At 45.6% G+C, this 17583-nt stretch overlaps 1 protein-coding gene across 17 annotated transcripts in view; it reads left to right on the forward strand.

The window, feature by feature from the left end:
- AOPEP (aminopeptidase O (putative)) overlaps positions 1–17583 on the forward strand; it is a 348074-nt gene that overhangs the window by 185033 nt on the left and 145458 nt on the right. For all 17 annotated transcript variants that reach the window (XR_004424616.1, XR_004424615.1, XR_004424614.1 and 14 more), the window contains one exon: positions 14341–14530. Coding sequence is in view for 14 of the 17 variants with exons in the window: in XM_033122522.1 (XP_032978413.1) it covers positions 14341–14530 (190 nt within the window). In the remaining 3 variants the exon portion in view is untranslated. The remainder of the gene's footprint in view (positions 1–14340; positions 14531–17583) is intronic.

The following is a 17583-nucleotide window of genomic DNA, read 5'->3' on the forward strand; positions in this document are numbered from 1 at the left end:
ATTTGTTACCGCCGCAATAGGAAACTATTACAGTCATGCAGCTGCTCAGTGAGAGGCAGGATTCAAACCCAGGGCTCTGACCCCGAAGCCTGAGGTCTTAACGACCACCACGATATGTAGTCCTGCCTTTAGCTTCAATAGGTTTTGGGTCCTCCGTGGAGGGTAAGAAGGTAAAATAAAGGTCCGAATGCCAGTCGGCATCAATTTAAATTGGGAGAGAGGTAGACTGTGTCAGATGTATCTTTACAGGCCCTGTGTTCAGTTAGCCTCCTGTCTAGAAAAGTGGTGGCATGTGACATGTTAACACTTCAGTGTGAATTATTTTAGTGTATTATCCCTTCCACAAGTGTTTGAAATCTAAAAGATGACCCAAGGAATGACTAATTTATGAAGAAGAGGACTATGCTGAAGTGCCGTAGCTCACCTGTGGTTGATGAGCCGACATCCATCAGCAAACCCGTCTTCCCGCCCTCCTCCATCAGACAATCAGAAAAAGCCAAGGAGCCTCTTTACTGCGCTAAGGGTGTGGTAGCCGGGGTAACCAATGAATGGGAGACTGCCATGGGCTTTCTGGGGAAAGTTTTGCTTTCCTGATGAAAGGGATAGTAGTTGCTGGCACAGCACCCCTCCCCCTTTGATTTGGTATGTTACACACGGAGAGCGTGAGGTGGCAAGCATGGGGACGTAGACGTGGTAAGGATGGCAAAGTGGGAAGAAAGACCTGAGCTCTGACTGCACTGATGGGTCCCTGAACCAACCTCAGCAGCCGCCCTCCTGCAGGGTCCTTGTTACAGGAAAGACCCCTCCTGTGCGTGTGCCAGCGTCTTTTCTGTTATTTGCAGCCGAATACATTCCAAAAGCATCTAGGTGCCTTTCACATCCTAAAATGGCAACTCCCCAGGGGTGGGACATGGACACTAAGAATTATTTAGAAGGATCCTTCCCCACACTTTCACTGTGGTGAACACATCCAAGGGAACCCAGATCAAGGGAACCATCCAGATAAGTGGGATTTAACTATAGATGTCCAATAAACCTGATGCATTCCGTTTGGAGCGAAGAAATGCAGGGCTCATAATTTTAAATGAAAGGTTTGTTAAAACCACGGGACTTTGGAGAGCAAAGCTTTTCTTTGTTTGTGTTTGTTTCTGGTGAGGTTTATTACCTTTCCAAGGGAAATGCAGTTAAGAGAATGAGCCGACTGTCCCATACTTTCTAGGACCACCCTGGGGACTAGGAGGCATCTTGTTCCTTTATCTCCAGAAGCCTGCGGAGTTGGTCTGTTCATGGAGTCACAGTTCAGATTCGGAAATATGGCTGTTGTTCTTCAAAGCTCAGTTATTTATGAGCGCCCAATAGCCAGGTGATCCCTATCTTTAATGGCACTTACTGATGCAGATGAATACTTGCAGAAATTCAGAGAGACCTTCACTTTGTAAGGGACCGCTAAGATCTCTGACTGGATAAAGATAACTGCAGCAGGCTAATCCTTTTAACAAAGGTGGTGATATATATTGTGGCAGTTGAATGCTCCTTTACAGCCCAGGGAGAACAATCAGCGAATTCATTCATTTAATTCATGAATTTTCCTTCTGTTTACACTTTAAACAGACTTGCCAGCTGTTTGCTTAGCTAACAAGCTCTGCCTTCATTATAAGCCATTAGTGGCTGGTAATAATTGAAACTGTGTTTGGATTTCAAAACTACAATAAATCAAATTAATTCTACTCTTAGTGATACGGAATTTGTAGTGACTGACTTGAACTGGGCTGAAATTTGTGTCTGCGCTGTCCAGGAAACAACAGTTTGCTAAACCATTTTATGGCCATAAATAAGGCTGATAGTGGAATTTTTCATGAGGAAAACTAAATAAGAGGTTAACTCCGAATGCCTATCAAGAACCAGGAAGCAGATATAAATCATTACATGGGCAGCACATCCTCTCAGAAACACTTGGTCTTCTCTGACTACTTGTGATGGAGACACGGATAGAAGAAATATTTCACTTTTCTCTTAATCCTGCTATAGGAGAGAAAAAATAAAAGCACACATGTGATTGTAAATGACAAGAGGACTCAGCCAGTGGCAGGGAGCCAGGGGGCGTGGTGGAGAGCTGGGGAGCTGAGCCCCCTCTGAAAGGGTCAGCTGCTATTCAGCCGCACTTGCTACACGGGACTGTGGGCTTAGTTTGGCCAAGTCTTTCAGATTTTCAATATAATTTGAAGATCTGGATTTCTGGGTGAAATCTTCCCACAAATAAACTTTGGCAGTGGATTTTTTTTTTTCTTCAAGTTGATGCTATGCAGCCACAATGTAGCTCAGTAGCTCTCAGAGTGTGGTCCCTGGACCAGTAACACCGGCCTCACCTGTGAACTTCATAAAAATGTAGATTCTTAGGTGCCACTCAGGCCTAAGAATCAGCCTCTCTGGAGGTGAGGACCCAGTGATCTGTTTTAACAAGTTCCCCAGGTAGGTTTGCCAGGTTTAGCAGACACTGCATAGGCCATACACTAAAAAAGTATCCGTTGTTTATCTGAAGTTCAGATTTAGTGGGTGTCTAAATTAGATTCCCATAGTACAAGACATGGGTGCTTACTCTCAGTTGTGGAAGCAACTGATTCCCCCTCCCCAGTTAAATTTCTGAGTGCTCTTTGGGAAATACCCACAATTTCTTTCTCTAGACAAGGAACATGGGAAAACTTGATTTGTGGATTCAAAGAGTACACCCATTCATTTCAAAGGAAACCCATAACCACACCATTCTTACTCAGGGTGGTGCAAGCGGCCCCAACATGTCCCTTCATGAAGGAGCCTTCTAAGCTTCCATGAGGCCGCAAATGACAGACTTGTATGCACAGCGAAAACCAACTGGATGAGCTATTATGGTTCTCAGTTGCGCCATTTTATTGCTGTTCTGAGAGGGAAGCAAAATGCATTATTTTATTAAATAAAGATTTTTGCTGTATCACAGTGGAGGCTAATTTTAGTTTTAAAATTTTATGGGAACAAACATCATCACCCTGGTTGAGGAAGATGAGAATGGGGGTTGAGGAAATGGGGAGAATCCCATTTTGTCATCCGTGGGCTCCAAAGGAGGCAGCCAACATGTTTTAATTGATAATCACTTACCAGAAGCATTCTCCAGATCGTGCAGAAAATGCACAGCTCTCAGTTCATAAGTAATTTAGAGATGATTCAAAGACATGTTCAACAACAATAAATATTTTCATATAGTTTGGGCATGGGTGTATCCCTGATGTCCAAAACACCAGAATGTTCAGTAACTTTAAAAAAAAGTTACTTCTTCGTTTTCGTCTATGAGAATCCGGAGACTCCTTAGGTTGAAATGTACCTTAAGATTCGGAGGGAAAGGGGTCCATATCGAGTTGGAAAATCCAACCAGGTACTGTTTTTGCCTCTGATTCTTTACCTTTAATACCTGAGACATGCACTAGCAGCTTTATTTAGCTTTGTAGCTGAGCATAACCACTAGACACCAATCCTAACCCCTTCCTCAGGAAGTGTAGCCAAAGTTAGGTGTAGCCAGCGCCTAATAGTAATTCAGTGCCAGCCCTGCCTCCGTAGCATGCAGGGCTCAGGGCTAGACATTGTTTTCTAGGGCCCAACTGCCTGGTGGCGCAGAAATGAGGTGTTCACTGCTTTCCTTATCGATAGCTCAGCACTCCGCCAAAGGTGGTCTCTGATTTCTAGAGCCAGAGATGATCTCTGTGTTTTCTAGAGTCAGATGTGATCTCTGTATTTTGTTGTGGTGGTGCGATTTTTTCCCCCATTAGGCCAAGGCCAAGTCTAAACAAAATTATAAAGCTGGCAGAAATGTTTGTGTCCCCAGCACCACTTTTTGCTTCCTTGTGCTGCACAAGGAGACTGCCCTCCCCCTCTCCACCACTGTCATCTGTGCTCTGCTTTTGAGTTTTTCCCTGTCTTCCATGAACACCCACGTGGAAGCCTGGTGTGAACCAGGCATCAGTCCTTATACATCAGCGTGCAATAAAACCATAAACTCCTCCTAAGGTCACTGCTTGAACCAGAGATTATAAACTTTTAGCTCCTGTCCACAGGTTTGTTTGCTTAGGTATAATGTTTTTAAAAATTGTCTCCTTCCCTCCTGTAGGTAGCTATTTCTCTATGTTGTTATCACTTCACTAATCTCATTATCTATCTTCTTCATCTTGTTATCTACTTCCCATCTTGTCATCTGCTTTCCTCATTTCATCTGTTTATCACTTCTGGTTATCTGTTTTCCCCATCTTCTTGTCTGCTTCCTCCATCTCCTTGTCTGCTTCCTCCATCTCCTTGTCTGCTTCCTCCATCTCCTAGTCTGCTTCCTCCATCTCCTTGTCTGCTTCCTCCATCTCCTAGTCTGCTTCCTCCATCTCCTTGTCTGCTTCCTCCATCTCTTTGTCTGCTTCCTCCATCTCCTTGTCTGCTTCCTCCATCTCCTAGTCTGCTTCCTCCATCTCCTTGTCTGCTTCCTCCATCTCCTTGTCTGCTTCCTCCATCTCCTAGTCTGCTTCCTCCATCTCCTTGTCTGCTTCCTCCATCTCCTAGTCTGCTTCCTCCATCTCCTTGTCTGCTTCCTCCATCTCCTTGTCTGCTTCCTCCATCTCCTTGTCTGCTTCCTCCATCTCCTTGTCTGCTTCCTCCATCTCCTTGTCTGCTTCCTCCATCTCCTTGTCTGCTTCCTCCATTTCCTTGCCTGCTCCTCCATCTCCTTGCCTGCTCCTCCATCTCCTTGACTGCTTCCTCCATCTCCTTGTCTGCTTTCCTCTTCTCCTTGTCTACTTCCTTCAGCTTATCTACTTCCTTCATCTCATTATCTAATTCTCCCTTCTTGTTATCTACTTCCTTCATTTTGTTATCTTCTTGGCTCCCATAGCCCTTTGAGTTTGTGACCTGCTTTAAACCATCTCTTCTTGAAAAGAATCTAAGAGGAGTTTTAGGGCAGTGAAACTCCCCTGTATGATACTATAATGGTGCATACCTGTCATTACATATTTATCAAAAACCACAGAGTACACAACACCAAGAGTGAACCTCATGTAAACTACGGATTCTGATATGGATGTGTCAGTAGGTTCATCAGTTGTAATAAATGCACAGCTCTGGTGAGTGATACTGACAGTGGGAGAGCCTGTGCATGTGTAGGGTATGGAGTATGTGGGAAATCAACCTTCTACTCCATTTTGCTGTGAACCTAAAACTGCTCTAAAAAACAAAGTATATTTAGAAGAAAAAAAGAAAAGAACGTCAGGCTTTAGCATAAATTGGTGGGAGGAAGAGGCCAGCAATAGGCAGCAGGCAGTAGGCAGTCTGGCATGTTGCTCTTCTTGGGCTCCTCAGCACCCTTGCACCTCTTTCTCTAGGCATCCCTTTGCAGTGGCCCATGAGGGACCCTGGCATAGGACAGGGTTAGGAAGAACCAGGTGTTGCGTTCAGGAATTTAGCCACCTTGGGGGCATCAGCAGTGGAGTGAAGATTCTTCCCCACTTGCCCCGTCTCCCATCCTTCCCTACTCACCTTCTCACCAGGAAAAGGCCAAAGCTTTGCTAGTCACAGGCTTAGTAACCTCAAGCCAGCTTTGGCTGTGATGCAGATTTAGGGAACAGAGTTGTCAGGGCAAAACTGGTGGCTTCCCTTCGGTGGACTCTGAACAGACAGAGCTCCTGGGAGAGCAATGATCATTGCACCACTGGACCTGAGCTGGCATAGAGGGATAGGAGCTCAGAAGTCACAGGCCTAAACCCAGTGACCCTGGGCAGAGTGAGTCAGAATAAGACTTCAGGGACAAGACCGCATGAGTTAAAATGCTGGCTCCATTACTTGCCATCTGTGTTATCTTGAGCTAGACGCTCAGTTCTCTGTGCCTCAATTTCATCATCTCTAAAATGGGCATAATAATAAACTCTGTCTCCTGAGGTCATGGGGTAGATTAAATGATGTGTGTAAAATACATTGCCTAGTACAGAGTCTTTAAGACCATATGAGTCTTTAAGGAGGATATGTTTTTGTTAGGAGTCTCTGGAATGTAGCCCTTCTGGGGCTTCCCTCAGTCTCTCCCTGCTATAGTCACATTGGCAGTTTGAAACAAAATTCAATTAGATAAATGAATAGATGTTTTACTGCCTATTTGCTGTTCAGAATTTTTAATGGAAAACTTATCCTGGAGGAATTCTGGTCAAGATGGTTGAGTAGGTAAACTCTGTGCTTGCCTCCTCTCATGAGCACATCAAAATTACAACTAAACTACAGAACAGCCATCACTGCGAATCGCCTGAAGTCTAACTGAACAGAAGTCCTACAACTAAGGACATACAGAAGAAGCCACTTCAAGACTGTTAGGAGGGGCAGAGATGCTGAACGAGCTAGTCTCACACTTGCATGTGGCAGTTATAAGTCAGGAGGGATACCTCAGCTGCGCTAGTTCCTCCTGAGGAGTGAGGGATCCCAGCCTCACACCAGGCTCCCCAGCCCAGGGTTCTAGTGCAGGGAAGACAAGTCCCCACAACTTCTTGCTGTGAAAATCAGTAGAGAGTGTGGCTGAGTGAGACGGAGGGCAGCTACACTCCCAGACGGTCCTGTTAAAGGGCCCACCCACGGACTTGCTCGCTAATGGACTCGCTCTTTTTGAGTTCTAGTGATGGGGCAGCAGCTCAAAAGGAGCAAGGAACATACAGTGAGGAACTGAATTGTCTGGCTTCAGATCGAGGCCTGGAGGGGAAACTTTTTCCCAGACAGAAATACTGGCAGAATCCATTATTTCTTTGTTGAGTCCTCACCCAACCTGGCATGCAGACCCAGGCGGCCACCATATCTGAGTCTCCATTAACCTGACTAACACTGTTTGACATGCCCTGGTGATTCACTGAGATCCCACCCCACCCAACTTGCAGGTCCACCCAAGCAGCTTCCAGTGGCTCTTCCGTACAAATAGCCTGTCTTGGCTCATTCTGTGGACTTTCCTAAAATCTCTTAGAGGTTCACAAACCCCAAACAAGCAGCATCTGGCCTCAGCATGATTGCTAAGCAGAACCTCTTGCTAAGCAGCCCCAGGCCCAGCACTAGCAACAGACAGCCTCGGTTCACAGGTTGGCTTCTCCCACGCACCTCCAAGCCCAGCGCAGGTGGTAGCCATCTGTGGATTGCTTTTAGCTCATGCCAGGTGGTCTCGAGCAGGGCACAGGCTGTGCTTGAACTTGATCTGCAGCAGGGCCCCTTATAGGAGGCCCTGGGCCAACATGCCTGGACGCCAGCTTTGAACCAATCCAGAACACCATCCAGCTGCCTTTAAGGATGACACACCCAAAGAGCAGACTAGACAGGCACCAGAGCCCTGCTAAAGTGAATCCTGCTCCATAGGGTCAGCCCCTGCACAGCAGATCCTTCACTGCAGTCACAGCTAGTCCTCATAACCAGTCAGTCTGAGGATCAATACCTCCTAATGATGTGCAAACAGCAACCAAGGCTCAACTACAAGAGGGCACACACAACCCACACAAGGGAGACACCTGGAGCACCCGGCTCAGGTGACCAGGGAGACTGCGTCATTGGGCCCCACAGCACACCTACTACATTATGCCACTCTACTAAGACTGGGAGATATAGCAGCCCTACCTAATACACAGAAACAAAACAGAGAGGCAGCCAAAATGGGGAGACAAAGAAATATGTTCCAAATGAAACAACAGAATAAAAACGCAGGCAAAGAACTAAACAATATGGAGACAAGCAAACTACCAGACACAGAGTTCAAAGTACTGGCTATAAAAGTGCTCAATGAATTTAGGGGAACAGTAGATGAATTCAGTGAAAACTTCAGAACAAAGATAGGAAACATAAAAATATAGATAGAAAACATAAACAAGGGCCGGCCCGGTGGCTCAGGTGGTTGGAGTTCCGTGCTCCTAACACCGAAGGCTGCTGGTTCAATTCCCACATGGGCCAGTGGGCTCTCAACTACAAGGTTGCTGGTTCAACTCCTCGATTCCCACAAGGGATGGTGGGCTCCACCTCCTGCAACTAAGATTGAACATGGCACCTTGAGCTGAGCTGCTGCTGAGCTCCTGGATGGCTCAGTTGGTTGGAACACATCGTCTCAACCACAAGATTGCCGGTTCAACTCCTGCAAGGGATGGTGGGCTGCGCCCCCTGCAACTAACAACGGCAACTGGACCTGGAGCTGAGCTGGGCCCTGCACAACTAAGAATGACAGGACAATAACTTGACTTGGAAAAAGTCCTGGAAGTACACACTGTTCCCCAATAAAGTCCTGTTCCCTTTCCCCAATAAAATCTTTAAAAGAAGAAAGAAGGAAGGAAGGAAGGAAAACATAAACAAGAACCAGTCAGAAATGAAGACTACAATAACTGAAATAAAGACCACACTATCAGAATCAACAGTAGATTAGATGAAGCAGAGGTTCCAATCAGCAATTTAGTAGATAAGGTAGCAGAAAACACCTAATCAGAACAAGAAAAAGAAAAAAGAATCCAAAAAAATTAAGATAGTTTAAAGGGCCTCTGAGACAACATCAAGCATACCAACATTCGCATCATAGCAGTATGGAAAGGAAAAGAGAGAGTGCAAGGTATTGAAAATCTATTTGAAGAAATAGTGACAGAAAACTTCCCCAACCTGGTGAAAGAAATAAACATACAAGCCCAGGAAGCACAAAGTCCCAAACAAGATGAACCCAAAGAAGCCCACATCAAAACACATCATTATTAAAATGCCAAAGGTTAAAGACAAAGAGACAATCTTAAAACAGCAAGAGAAAAGCAGTTAGTTACCTACAAGGGAGCTCCCTTAAGATTGTCAGTTAATTTCTCAACAGAAACTTCACAAGCCAGATGAGATTGGCAAGAAATATTCAAAGTGATGAGAAGCAAGAACTTACAACCAAGATTACTCTACTTGGCAAAACTATCATTTAGAATTGAAGGACATATAAAGAGCTTCCCAGACAAGAAACAGCTGAAGGAATTTCTCACCACCAAACCAGTATTACAAGAAATGTTAGAGAGACTTCTTTAAGAAGAAAAAAAAGATAAAAAATATGAATAATAAAATGGCAATAATTACATATCTATCAACAATTACTTTAAATATAAATGGATTACATGTTCCAATCAAAAGACATAGGGAGGCTGAATGGATAAGAAAGCAAGACCCTTATATATGCAGCCTGCAAGAGACTCATTTCAGATAGAAAGACACACATGGACTGAAAGTAAAAGGATGGAAAAAAAAATATTTCATGAAAATGGAAACAAACAAAAAAGCTGGGGTACAATACTTGTAGCAGACAAAATAGACTTTAAAACAAAGGCTATAACAGAGACAAAGAAGGACCCAGTTATCACACTTCTAGATGTTTATCCGAAGAAACCCAAAATGCTACTTTGAAAGGATGTGCACATCTATATGTTCATTGCAGCATTATTTACAATAGCCAAGATGTGGAGGCAGCTTGGGTGTTCATCAATGGATGAATATTAGTTGTCCGTAAAAAATGAAATCTTGCCATCTGCAACAATGTGGATGTACCTAGAGGGTATTGTGCTGAGTGTAGTAAGTCAGACAGAGAAACACAAATACCATATGATCTCACTTATATGTGGAATCTAAAGAACAAAATAAGCAAACACACTCATAGATAAGGAGAACATTTTGATGGTTGCCATTTGGAAAAGGGATTAATAAGTACAAATTGGTAGTTACAGAATAGTCATGGGAATGTAGGGTATAGTATAAGGAATATATTCAATAATATGATAACTTTGTGTGGTGTCAGGTGGGTACTAGATATATTGAAGGGATCACCGCATAAGTTATAAAAATGTCTAATCTATGTTGTACACTTGAAGCTAATATAATATTGTATGTCACTTTAATGGAAAAATAAAACAATTATGTAACAAAAACTTATTCTGAATAATGTTATCTTTTTCTCTTAAACCTAGATCCCCGTGTTGATCAGTAAGTTTTTCCTCAAATTTTTAGAATTGGTTTCCACCTCAGACTGTTGAAAATCCCATATCCCCAAAAGAATATTCCCCCATCTCCTAAGGCTGCAGTTTCAAGACAACACTTTGTGGCCACAGCAGGATGCCAGAGAGGGCAAAGGAAGGTGACTAGTGCCTAGGGAACAGTCTCAGAGCCAGAGGGGAGCAGGGGCCCTGCCAGGTCATCCGGACCCTCCCCCGCTTTGCCTTTGGGACAGAGGTGCATCCCCCATTATATCCAGGAGAGGGGGACTAAGGGATTTCATGGCAGCGATGAAGGGATGGGAGCTGAGCATTTGATTTGAAGTGCTGGCATTTATCACCTTAACAAGAAAAGAGAAACTGTATTCTGAGCCTAAGGGAGGGTAAGGCATTGTCCTCTCTTTCACATTGCCCAAGGTTGCTGCGAATCTACTTTTCTATTGTCTAAATTAAATTAGCAAGTAATCAAGTCATGCAAACAACGGTTGCTTTCACATGATTATGAGAGCCTTAGAACTATCCAGTTTGACTTTGGCAGGAAAAGAGCCTCGGTTTTCCTCTTTCTTGGTTCTTCCTTCTTCTCTATAATGGAAAATTGGGCTCCACATGTCATTGAAATTGTGAAAAACTGAACCCACAAGAAGTTGAAGCTTGATAAATATTAGTCTGTTTCCTGGACACACCTTCCAGGGATCTGTATAAAAAGTGAATCTACTTTCCCTGAGGGGAATTGGGATTTGCTCCAGTATAATGGGAGGGGTTCTTGCCCTTAACCAAAAGCAATTTCCTGTGCTTGGTACCACCCCACCCAGAGCCTTCTCTGACCAGCTGAGGCAGGTGCTAAACAGCAAGATGGTCCACGCTGGTCACGTCTCCCTGGACAAAGCAGAAATAAATCACACGCCAGCCCCTGCTTAAGATCTGATGAAATTCTCCATTTCCGCTCCAAATTGAATTCCTCCCGAAGGATTGGAGCGGCTCCTGAGTAATGAAGGCGCTCCTTCCTCCTCTGCTAGACGCATGTTTCAAATTAACAGACACAGCCTTCTAATCTGGGTGGGGAGGTAGCTATTCAGAACAGCCTTGAGAAACGATTTTCGGACCAGAAATGATATTTTTAATCTCAGAGGGGCAGGGTGGCCATACCACGTGGCCTTTGTGGGGAGGCAGCCCAGCCGGTGGTCTCCTGGGAAAGAATGAGAACACGTGTCTTGCTGTCACTCTGTGCTGCGCCACCCCCCACCTCCCCACCCCACCCCCACTCCATCCCCTCCTCGTCCTCCTCTACCACTTGTAGTGAAAGAGAATTTATTATGGAGAATACAAGCAAGAGGGCTTGTGCTTTTTGAGTCGAAAATACAACTTTCCTGCCCATCTCTTATTTTGGAAAAATGATAAACTGTGATTTGAAAAAAAGAAGTTTTTAGGATGAAGATGTCATTGAAGTGATTATCTTCCATCCTCTGTAATGATGATGAATGGACAGTTGGCCATTTGTAGGGGCAGTTGACACAGGCTTTTTCAGGGGGAGGAAAAAGGAAACCCGTTTTCAAATGGGCCCCGTCAGAGTGAAGACTGATGACCTGTGGCTGATTACGACCATGAAAAGGGTTCTGAGAATGGGGAATGTGTGAGGAGCGCAGGGGTGAAACTTATAAATCAAGGTTAAGGTAGGGATAGAAAATTCTAAACATTCATTCTGTTTTGAAATGTGGGCATGAAACAGATTATCCGTTGGTTACTCCTTGAAGTAAACTTAAGAGCTTTAGACTTTTCTTCATTCACTGGTGAAAAAAGCAATTTAAAAATTCTACTTACCATGAGAAATTCTGATATTTAGTGTCAGAAGGAGAGGAGGAAAATGCTATTGGTCCTATTACATTAGAATTTTGTTAACAACGTTTGAGAAAGGTTATCAAAACCTCACTCCATGTTTTAATCTAGTTTTAGAAAAGCATTTCCTTCATAAGGAAACATAACCCCAGAGCACCCCACAGGTGAAACCCAACCTTAGAGGGCAAACTCCACAGCAGGAGGATTTGGGGTCTGGTTCTCAAGTGGCAAATTGTTCTTCAGGGAGAAGGTCATGTTTTCCACTGATACTAGGGTGGGTCATTCATAGCCAGTGAAACTCCCTTCCTTCCGATCTAGGAGGATGTTGAAGCTTCGGTCTTTCTCAGAGGACAGTAGGAAATACATTTATCCCTGGCCAGAAAGAAAGCATTGAGGATGGGAAGTGGGAACTTAGGTGGGATTCCAGCAATGCCAGGGCCTGTCCTGAGCCCAGCCAACAGGTTCCAGGGCCTGGCAGGTGGGGGAGGAGGCCTGTGGAGTGGACAAAGATGCTGGAAGGGAAAAATTAAAGGGCAGGGAAGCACAATGCTACCCCCACACAGCTGCCTGTGTACATTCCTTCAGGCCCTCGCAGACTTTGATATTTGCATAAATGGGCCTTGGCTGGGCTCTCCCACTGGGACAAAACAGCTAGTGGGTCACCGAGGACAGGGCAGGCTTTTTCTTCAAGAACAGCCATCAGCTTGTGTAACCTTCCTGAGTGGAACGCACGGGTCGGCCTTAGAGTGTCTAACGATGGTGCACCGTCTGGGTCTCTGGCGGGCAGACCCCTCTGAGGCAGCCTTGTCTCTGAGCCTGTTTATAAGGCCTGATGTTACTTGTATTTTGTTTTAGCCAAAAGGGTGAAGAGCTGCCAACAGTATGTCTGGAATGTTATTTACTTGGTACATTTCTGTGGCTTTTCTTTGTAGCACTGCACATGCCAGAGCAAGGGGTCATTTACTTGAAAATGCCAGGTTGCACAGTTTGTCTTCTCTACGGGGCGACTTTCTCAGTAAGAGGAAGTTTCGCTCTTGTGCCGCTCAGTTCCCTCCCTCCTTTCCTCCTTCTCTTCTTCCCTTCTTCTTTTCTTCCCTTCTTCCCTTCCTTCCTTCCTTCCTTCCTTCCTTCCTTCCTTCCTTCCTTCCTTCCTTCCTTCCTTCCTTCCTTCCTTCCTTCTTTTAGAGTTAGTGCTCTAAAGTACTGTTGGTGCCTGCTGCATTACGCCTCTGTGTCCTAAACGCCCCCGAAGCACTTTTAATATCTGGAGTTTCTGGTGGACTCTGCTGTGAGCCTGGCAGATGCTTTTTCATTTGCGTGTCTGCCGTGTTATTATTTCATATAAAAGCTGTCTGTTTTGGCACACGACTCCCGTGATTGCAGTTGGGCTCTCTGAGCTGAATGGGTGATGTTGTGCAATGGGAAATACAGGTGGGGTTTTCTCTACTGGTGGCCGCGGGGGCGGAGGACGAATCTGCAAGCCGTCCTGGCTTGTGCAGAGCTGACACGATTGGTAACAAATGGCTTTTGAAGGAAGAAACCAGTGTGTACAGTTTCTTAATTTGGAAGGTTTCACAACTGTTTTTGTCCAATTGAGGGAGGAGAGATTTTTTTGTTAAGAGCAAATTCTTCATTAATAAGACTGCAAACAAGTCCTGGAGAAATGCTGAAGGTGGAAGCATAGGAGGTATTCTGTTTACCTCTTCTCTCTTAGCCACCCTCCCTCCTCCCATTTCGTCTGTGCAATTCTAATCATGGTATTTTGAGTTTTAAAACAAAGTATGGAAAATGAGATTAGATAAATCTCCTTGGCTGGTGCCAGCCCTGGAGCCGTTTGCACACCTGGGTGGGTTCTCTCTCTCAGCATAATTTTCTTACGCCATGTGAGCATGTAAGCATCTACAGATAGGAGATGATAGCATTGAAACCTTTGCCTTACAGAGACTCAGCCTTTATCTAAGTCTCTTGGAAAAGCCACCCGTCCATGGCACCTATTAGTTTAACTCTGGAACCAGCCCCAGTCTGAAATGGAAAATTTGGGGTTCCATTCTCCTCAGCCTTTCCTGTCCTTCTCCATGACTTCTCAATTTGTTCGTAAGCCACTTGGATTTTTGGCTGAAGGGTCTTCTTTGATCATCTCTTGACAGCATGGGCTTCACATTCTCACACCTGCTCTTCTTTTACAGTCCAGATTTCCGAGTAAATGCTTCCATTGCCTTGTAATTTCTTCAGTGTAAAACTGGGGTGCAGGTTACTGATTACAGGTAATAGCTGTTTGATGACGGAGACAACTGCTTGGCAGAAACGGCAACCTGAACCTCTGCCAGAAATGTAAACTGCCACTTTATGCATTTCTAAAAGCATCTGAGCTGCAAGCCGATGGGTCATGATCTAGCATGCACATGATAATAACAGGCTCAGCGGCTGAGAGCACTGCCCCATGGGGCAGCCCCCGAGGACAGGCTCTAACAAGACTGTGTGTTTTCTCCCTCATTATCCACAGCCCACACATCATCTTCCTCTCTCAGAGCACCTTGATTGGAAGGAGCCATCTCTGTGGGACCCGTCTCTGCCATGAAATTGCTCATGCCTGGTTTGGCCTAGCCATTGGGGCCCGCGACTGGACAGAAGAGTGGCTGAGTGAAGGATTTGCCACTCACTTGGAAGATGTATTCTGGGCCAAAGCACAGCAGGTAGGTTTAAAGTGACCCTAAGCATTTCCCTCCCTGGAGTCAAATTCTATTCATAGTCCTTCGTTCATTCAACAGATATGTCCTGAGTCCTTAGTACACACTAGGTGCTGTTCTAGGAGAGAGGGGAGTCCCTGTGCCCCGTGGGGTTTGCAGTCTAGTGATGAGAGAGAATGACAAACAAACGCATCGTAGAGGGTCAGGTGGGACCCTGAAGCCAGATAATGATGGGGGAAGTGCTCTTTTAGAAGGCGCTAAGAGAAAGCATCTCTGAAAGGGGACATTTGAACACAGGCTTGCAGAAAAGGTCATGCACTACTCAAGGTCATGTGACTCAAGCACTACTCCTTTGTGTTCTGGCTGTGGAGACATTGACTGTAGTTTGCTATTTTTTTTTTTTTTTTAAGCAATGAGATTAAGTGAAATCGGGAGTCATAATCTCAGATGTCTTGCTGGCAAGTGGTGCAGAATGGAGCGCGTGGTGTTCTAGATTAGGGGATGGTGAGGACGGTGGCAAACCAGCAGCCGTGCCTCCTCTCTGACCAACTGTCGTGTTGAAGGGAGTGCTCATGATAGTCTAGACGCTCCGTTTTTTTAAAGAAAGTTATAAATCTGGATTTGTATGTGAAATTTACTAATTTGAAAAATATGCAAAGTAAACATACCCAGAGGCCAGACCCGGTCAACACATTCCCAGTACAACTTCTGCTGTAAAGAACTGGCCGCCAATTTAACGAGGATATAGCAGCTAAACTGCTTCCTGCTTATTTTCCAGTTCCCAATATTTTGTCATTTGTTTTCCCTACCATCCATCCCCATCCCTTACACACATGACTATTTAACATTTTCTGAGGTTCCCACATTTGTGCATACCTATATGATTTTGTTCAAGTTCCTTCTGCCTGTTGAAACCCTATTAATTGTTCACCAGCCAGCTCGAGGTCACCTCTGGATAGCCCAGACCAATCATTCTGCTCACAACTTAGTATTACTCTTCTAGAAACTTTGAACCACCACAGGATTTGGTACTTACCTCTGTTTTCTCATTTTTTTCCTTCTTCCTTCTCTCTTCACCTCTAGACTATGACCTCTTTCAAAGCAGAGCTATGTCTTACTTAGGCTCCCACCCCTGGAGAGCTAGCAGTGCAGACATCTGTGTCCCCTGCCATACAGAGTCCCATGAAGAGAGGCCACATGGCATATTCGGGAAAGGAGGCTGGGTTCAGAGCCTGACCAGGCTTGGGACAGCTCTGCTGTTTACCACCCTCCCTGGGCATCAGTTTCCTCATTTGTAAAGTGGGTATGAGAATGTTTGCCCTTGCAGAGTGACTAGGATAATGTGTAAATGAGGTTAACACAGCACCTGACACACAGCAGGCGTTCAGTAAAGGTTAAATAGGCTTCATATAAATGTGCCTCTGTCACCTTCTCTTCCCTGGGGTGCTTCCATCCTGAGACAATCAGATTTGTGCTATTCTTGGTAACTGTGAATGTATTTCAGGCGTCTGATGATGACTTTTTCTGTCCTTTTGTCTCCTGCATCCCCAGAGAGCGCTGCTCCTCTGCCCTCCCCCTGCCCACACTTCCAGGGGTTGTTCCTGAGTCTCTTTGCAGGGGTCCCGCCTCTAGCTTGCTGTGAGTGCGTCCATCTCCACTGACAGGCGCAAAGCCAGCCTGGCTGCATCTCACAGTCGCACGCCTTCCGTGTGTCCATTCTATGCTCTGTCTGTAGGGATAAAAGGATGAATAAGACACAGCCCTGCTCTGAAAGAGGTCATAGTCCCATAGCATAGATAAGAAAAGCACATAGTGGAAGGAAGAAAATAAGTTAGAAACCAGGTAAACACCAAGTATTATACAAGTTCAAAGGTGGGAGAGGCCAGATCTGAGACAATCCCGAAAGTCTTGTTGGAGGAGGTGACTTCTGACATGGGCTCAAAGGGAAAGTAGGAGCTGAGGTTTCTCTTCCCCTTCTTTTTCTCTCACCTGGCATAGGGAACAACCCCGCTCACCATCGTTCAAGGTGCGTGCAGTAATTCTTCAATATGTGAAAACACAAACACCCCGAGGCAAAGTGGCCGTTGTAGAACCAGCCCCAAACTTGGGAATATTTCCAGAGCGCTTCTAGCACTCTGATCCCTTCTTTGAAGGCTGAGTGAGACTGAGCTGCCGCTGGTCCCTGACAAGTGTGCACAGCAGACCTTCCACACAGGAAAGGAGTGCTGCTCAGGGCAGGGAAGGGTGGGCCCCCTCACAGGACTCTCCTGGGCAGCAGCGGGCTGCCCCAGGGAAGAGGGCGTGAGGGCCATTGGTCACTCTGCAGTACTGAGCATTAGCGAGCGTGGCGGAGTTGGGGAGTAGGAAATCATTGAACAAGGAGCTAGAAATCAGCACTCAACTCGGAGTGGCATTCTGTAGGAGAAGTGAATTGAGTTAGCTGTAAGATTGGATCGTATAACTTGTCATCAACCAGGATAAAGGTCTAAACTCTTTCACAGTTGTCTTAATCAGCTCTGGCTGCCATCACAGAATACCACAGACTGGGAGCCTTAAGCCAACATTTGTTTTCTCACAGTTCTGGAGGCTGGAAGTCTAAGAGCAAGGTGCAGTCAGGGTTGGTGTCTCTCTTCCCTGGCTTGGTGACGGCCACCTTCTCACTGTGTCCTCACATGGCCTTTCCTCTGTGCACATGTGGAGAAAGAGAGCTCTGGTGCCTCTTACCTCTTCTGTTAAGGACATCAGCCCTGTTGGATGGGGGCCCCACCCCGTGACCCTATGATCCTCAGTCACCTCCCTAAAGGCCCCGTTTCAGGTACGGTCACATTTGGGGTTAGAGCTTCAACTTAGGGATTTGGGGGCAGAGGGACGTCGCTCAGTTCATATCAACAGGACACACAGAGTGTTGATCACTTGGCCTCTGCTGGCCTCTTTTCACCTCTGTCCCTCTCCAGTGCAGCCTGCTCCTCACCTGACCACTTCCCTTGCTGTTCTCGAAACACTGCATGCTTTTTCCAGCACGTGATTTCCCTCTTCTGAAATTCCTCCTCCCCTGGCTG

Source organism: Rhinolophus ferrumequinum, chromosome 12 (assembly GCF_004115265.2).
Source record: "Rhinolophus ferrumequinum isolate MPI-CBG mRhiFer1 chromosome 12, mRhiFer1_v1.p, whole genome shotgun sequence".
In the NCBI taxonomy this organism is placed as follows: domain Eukaryota; kingdom Metazoa; phylum Chordata; class Mammalia; order Chiroptera; family Rhinolophidae; genus Rhinolophus; species Rhinolophus ferrumequinum.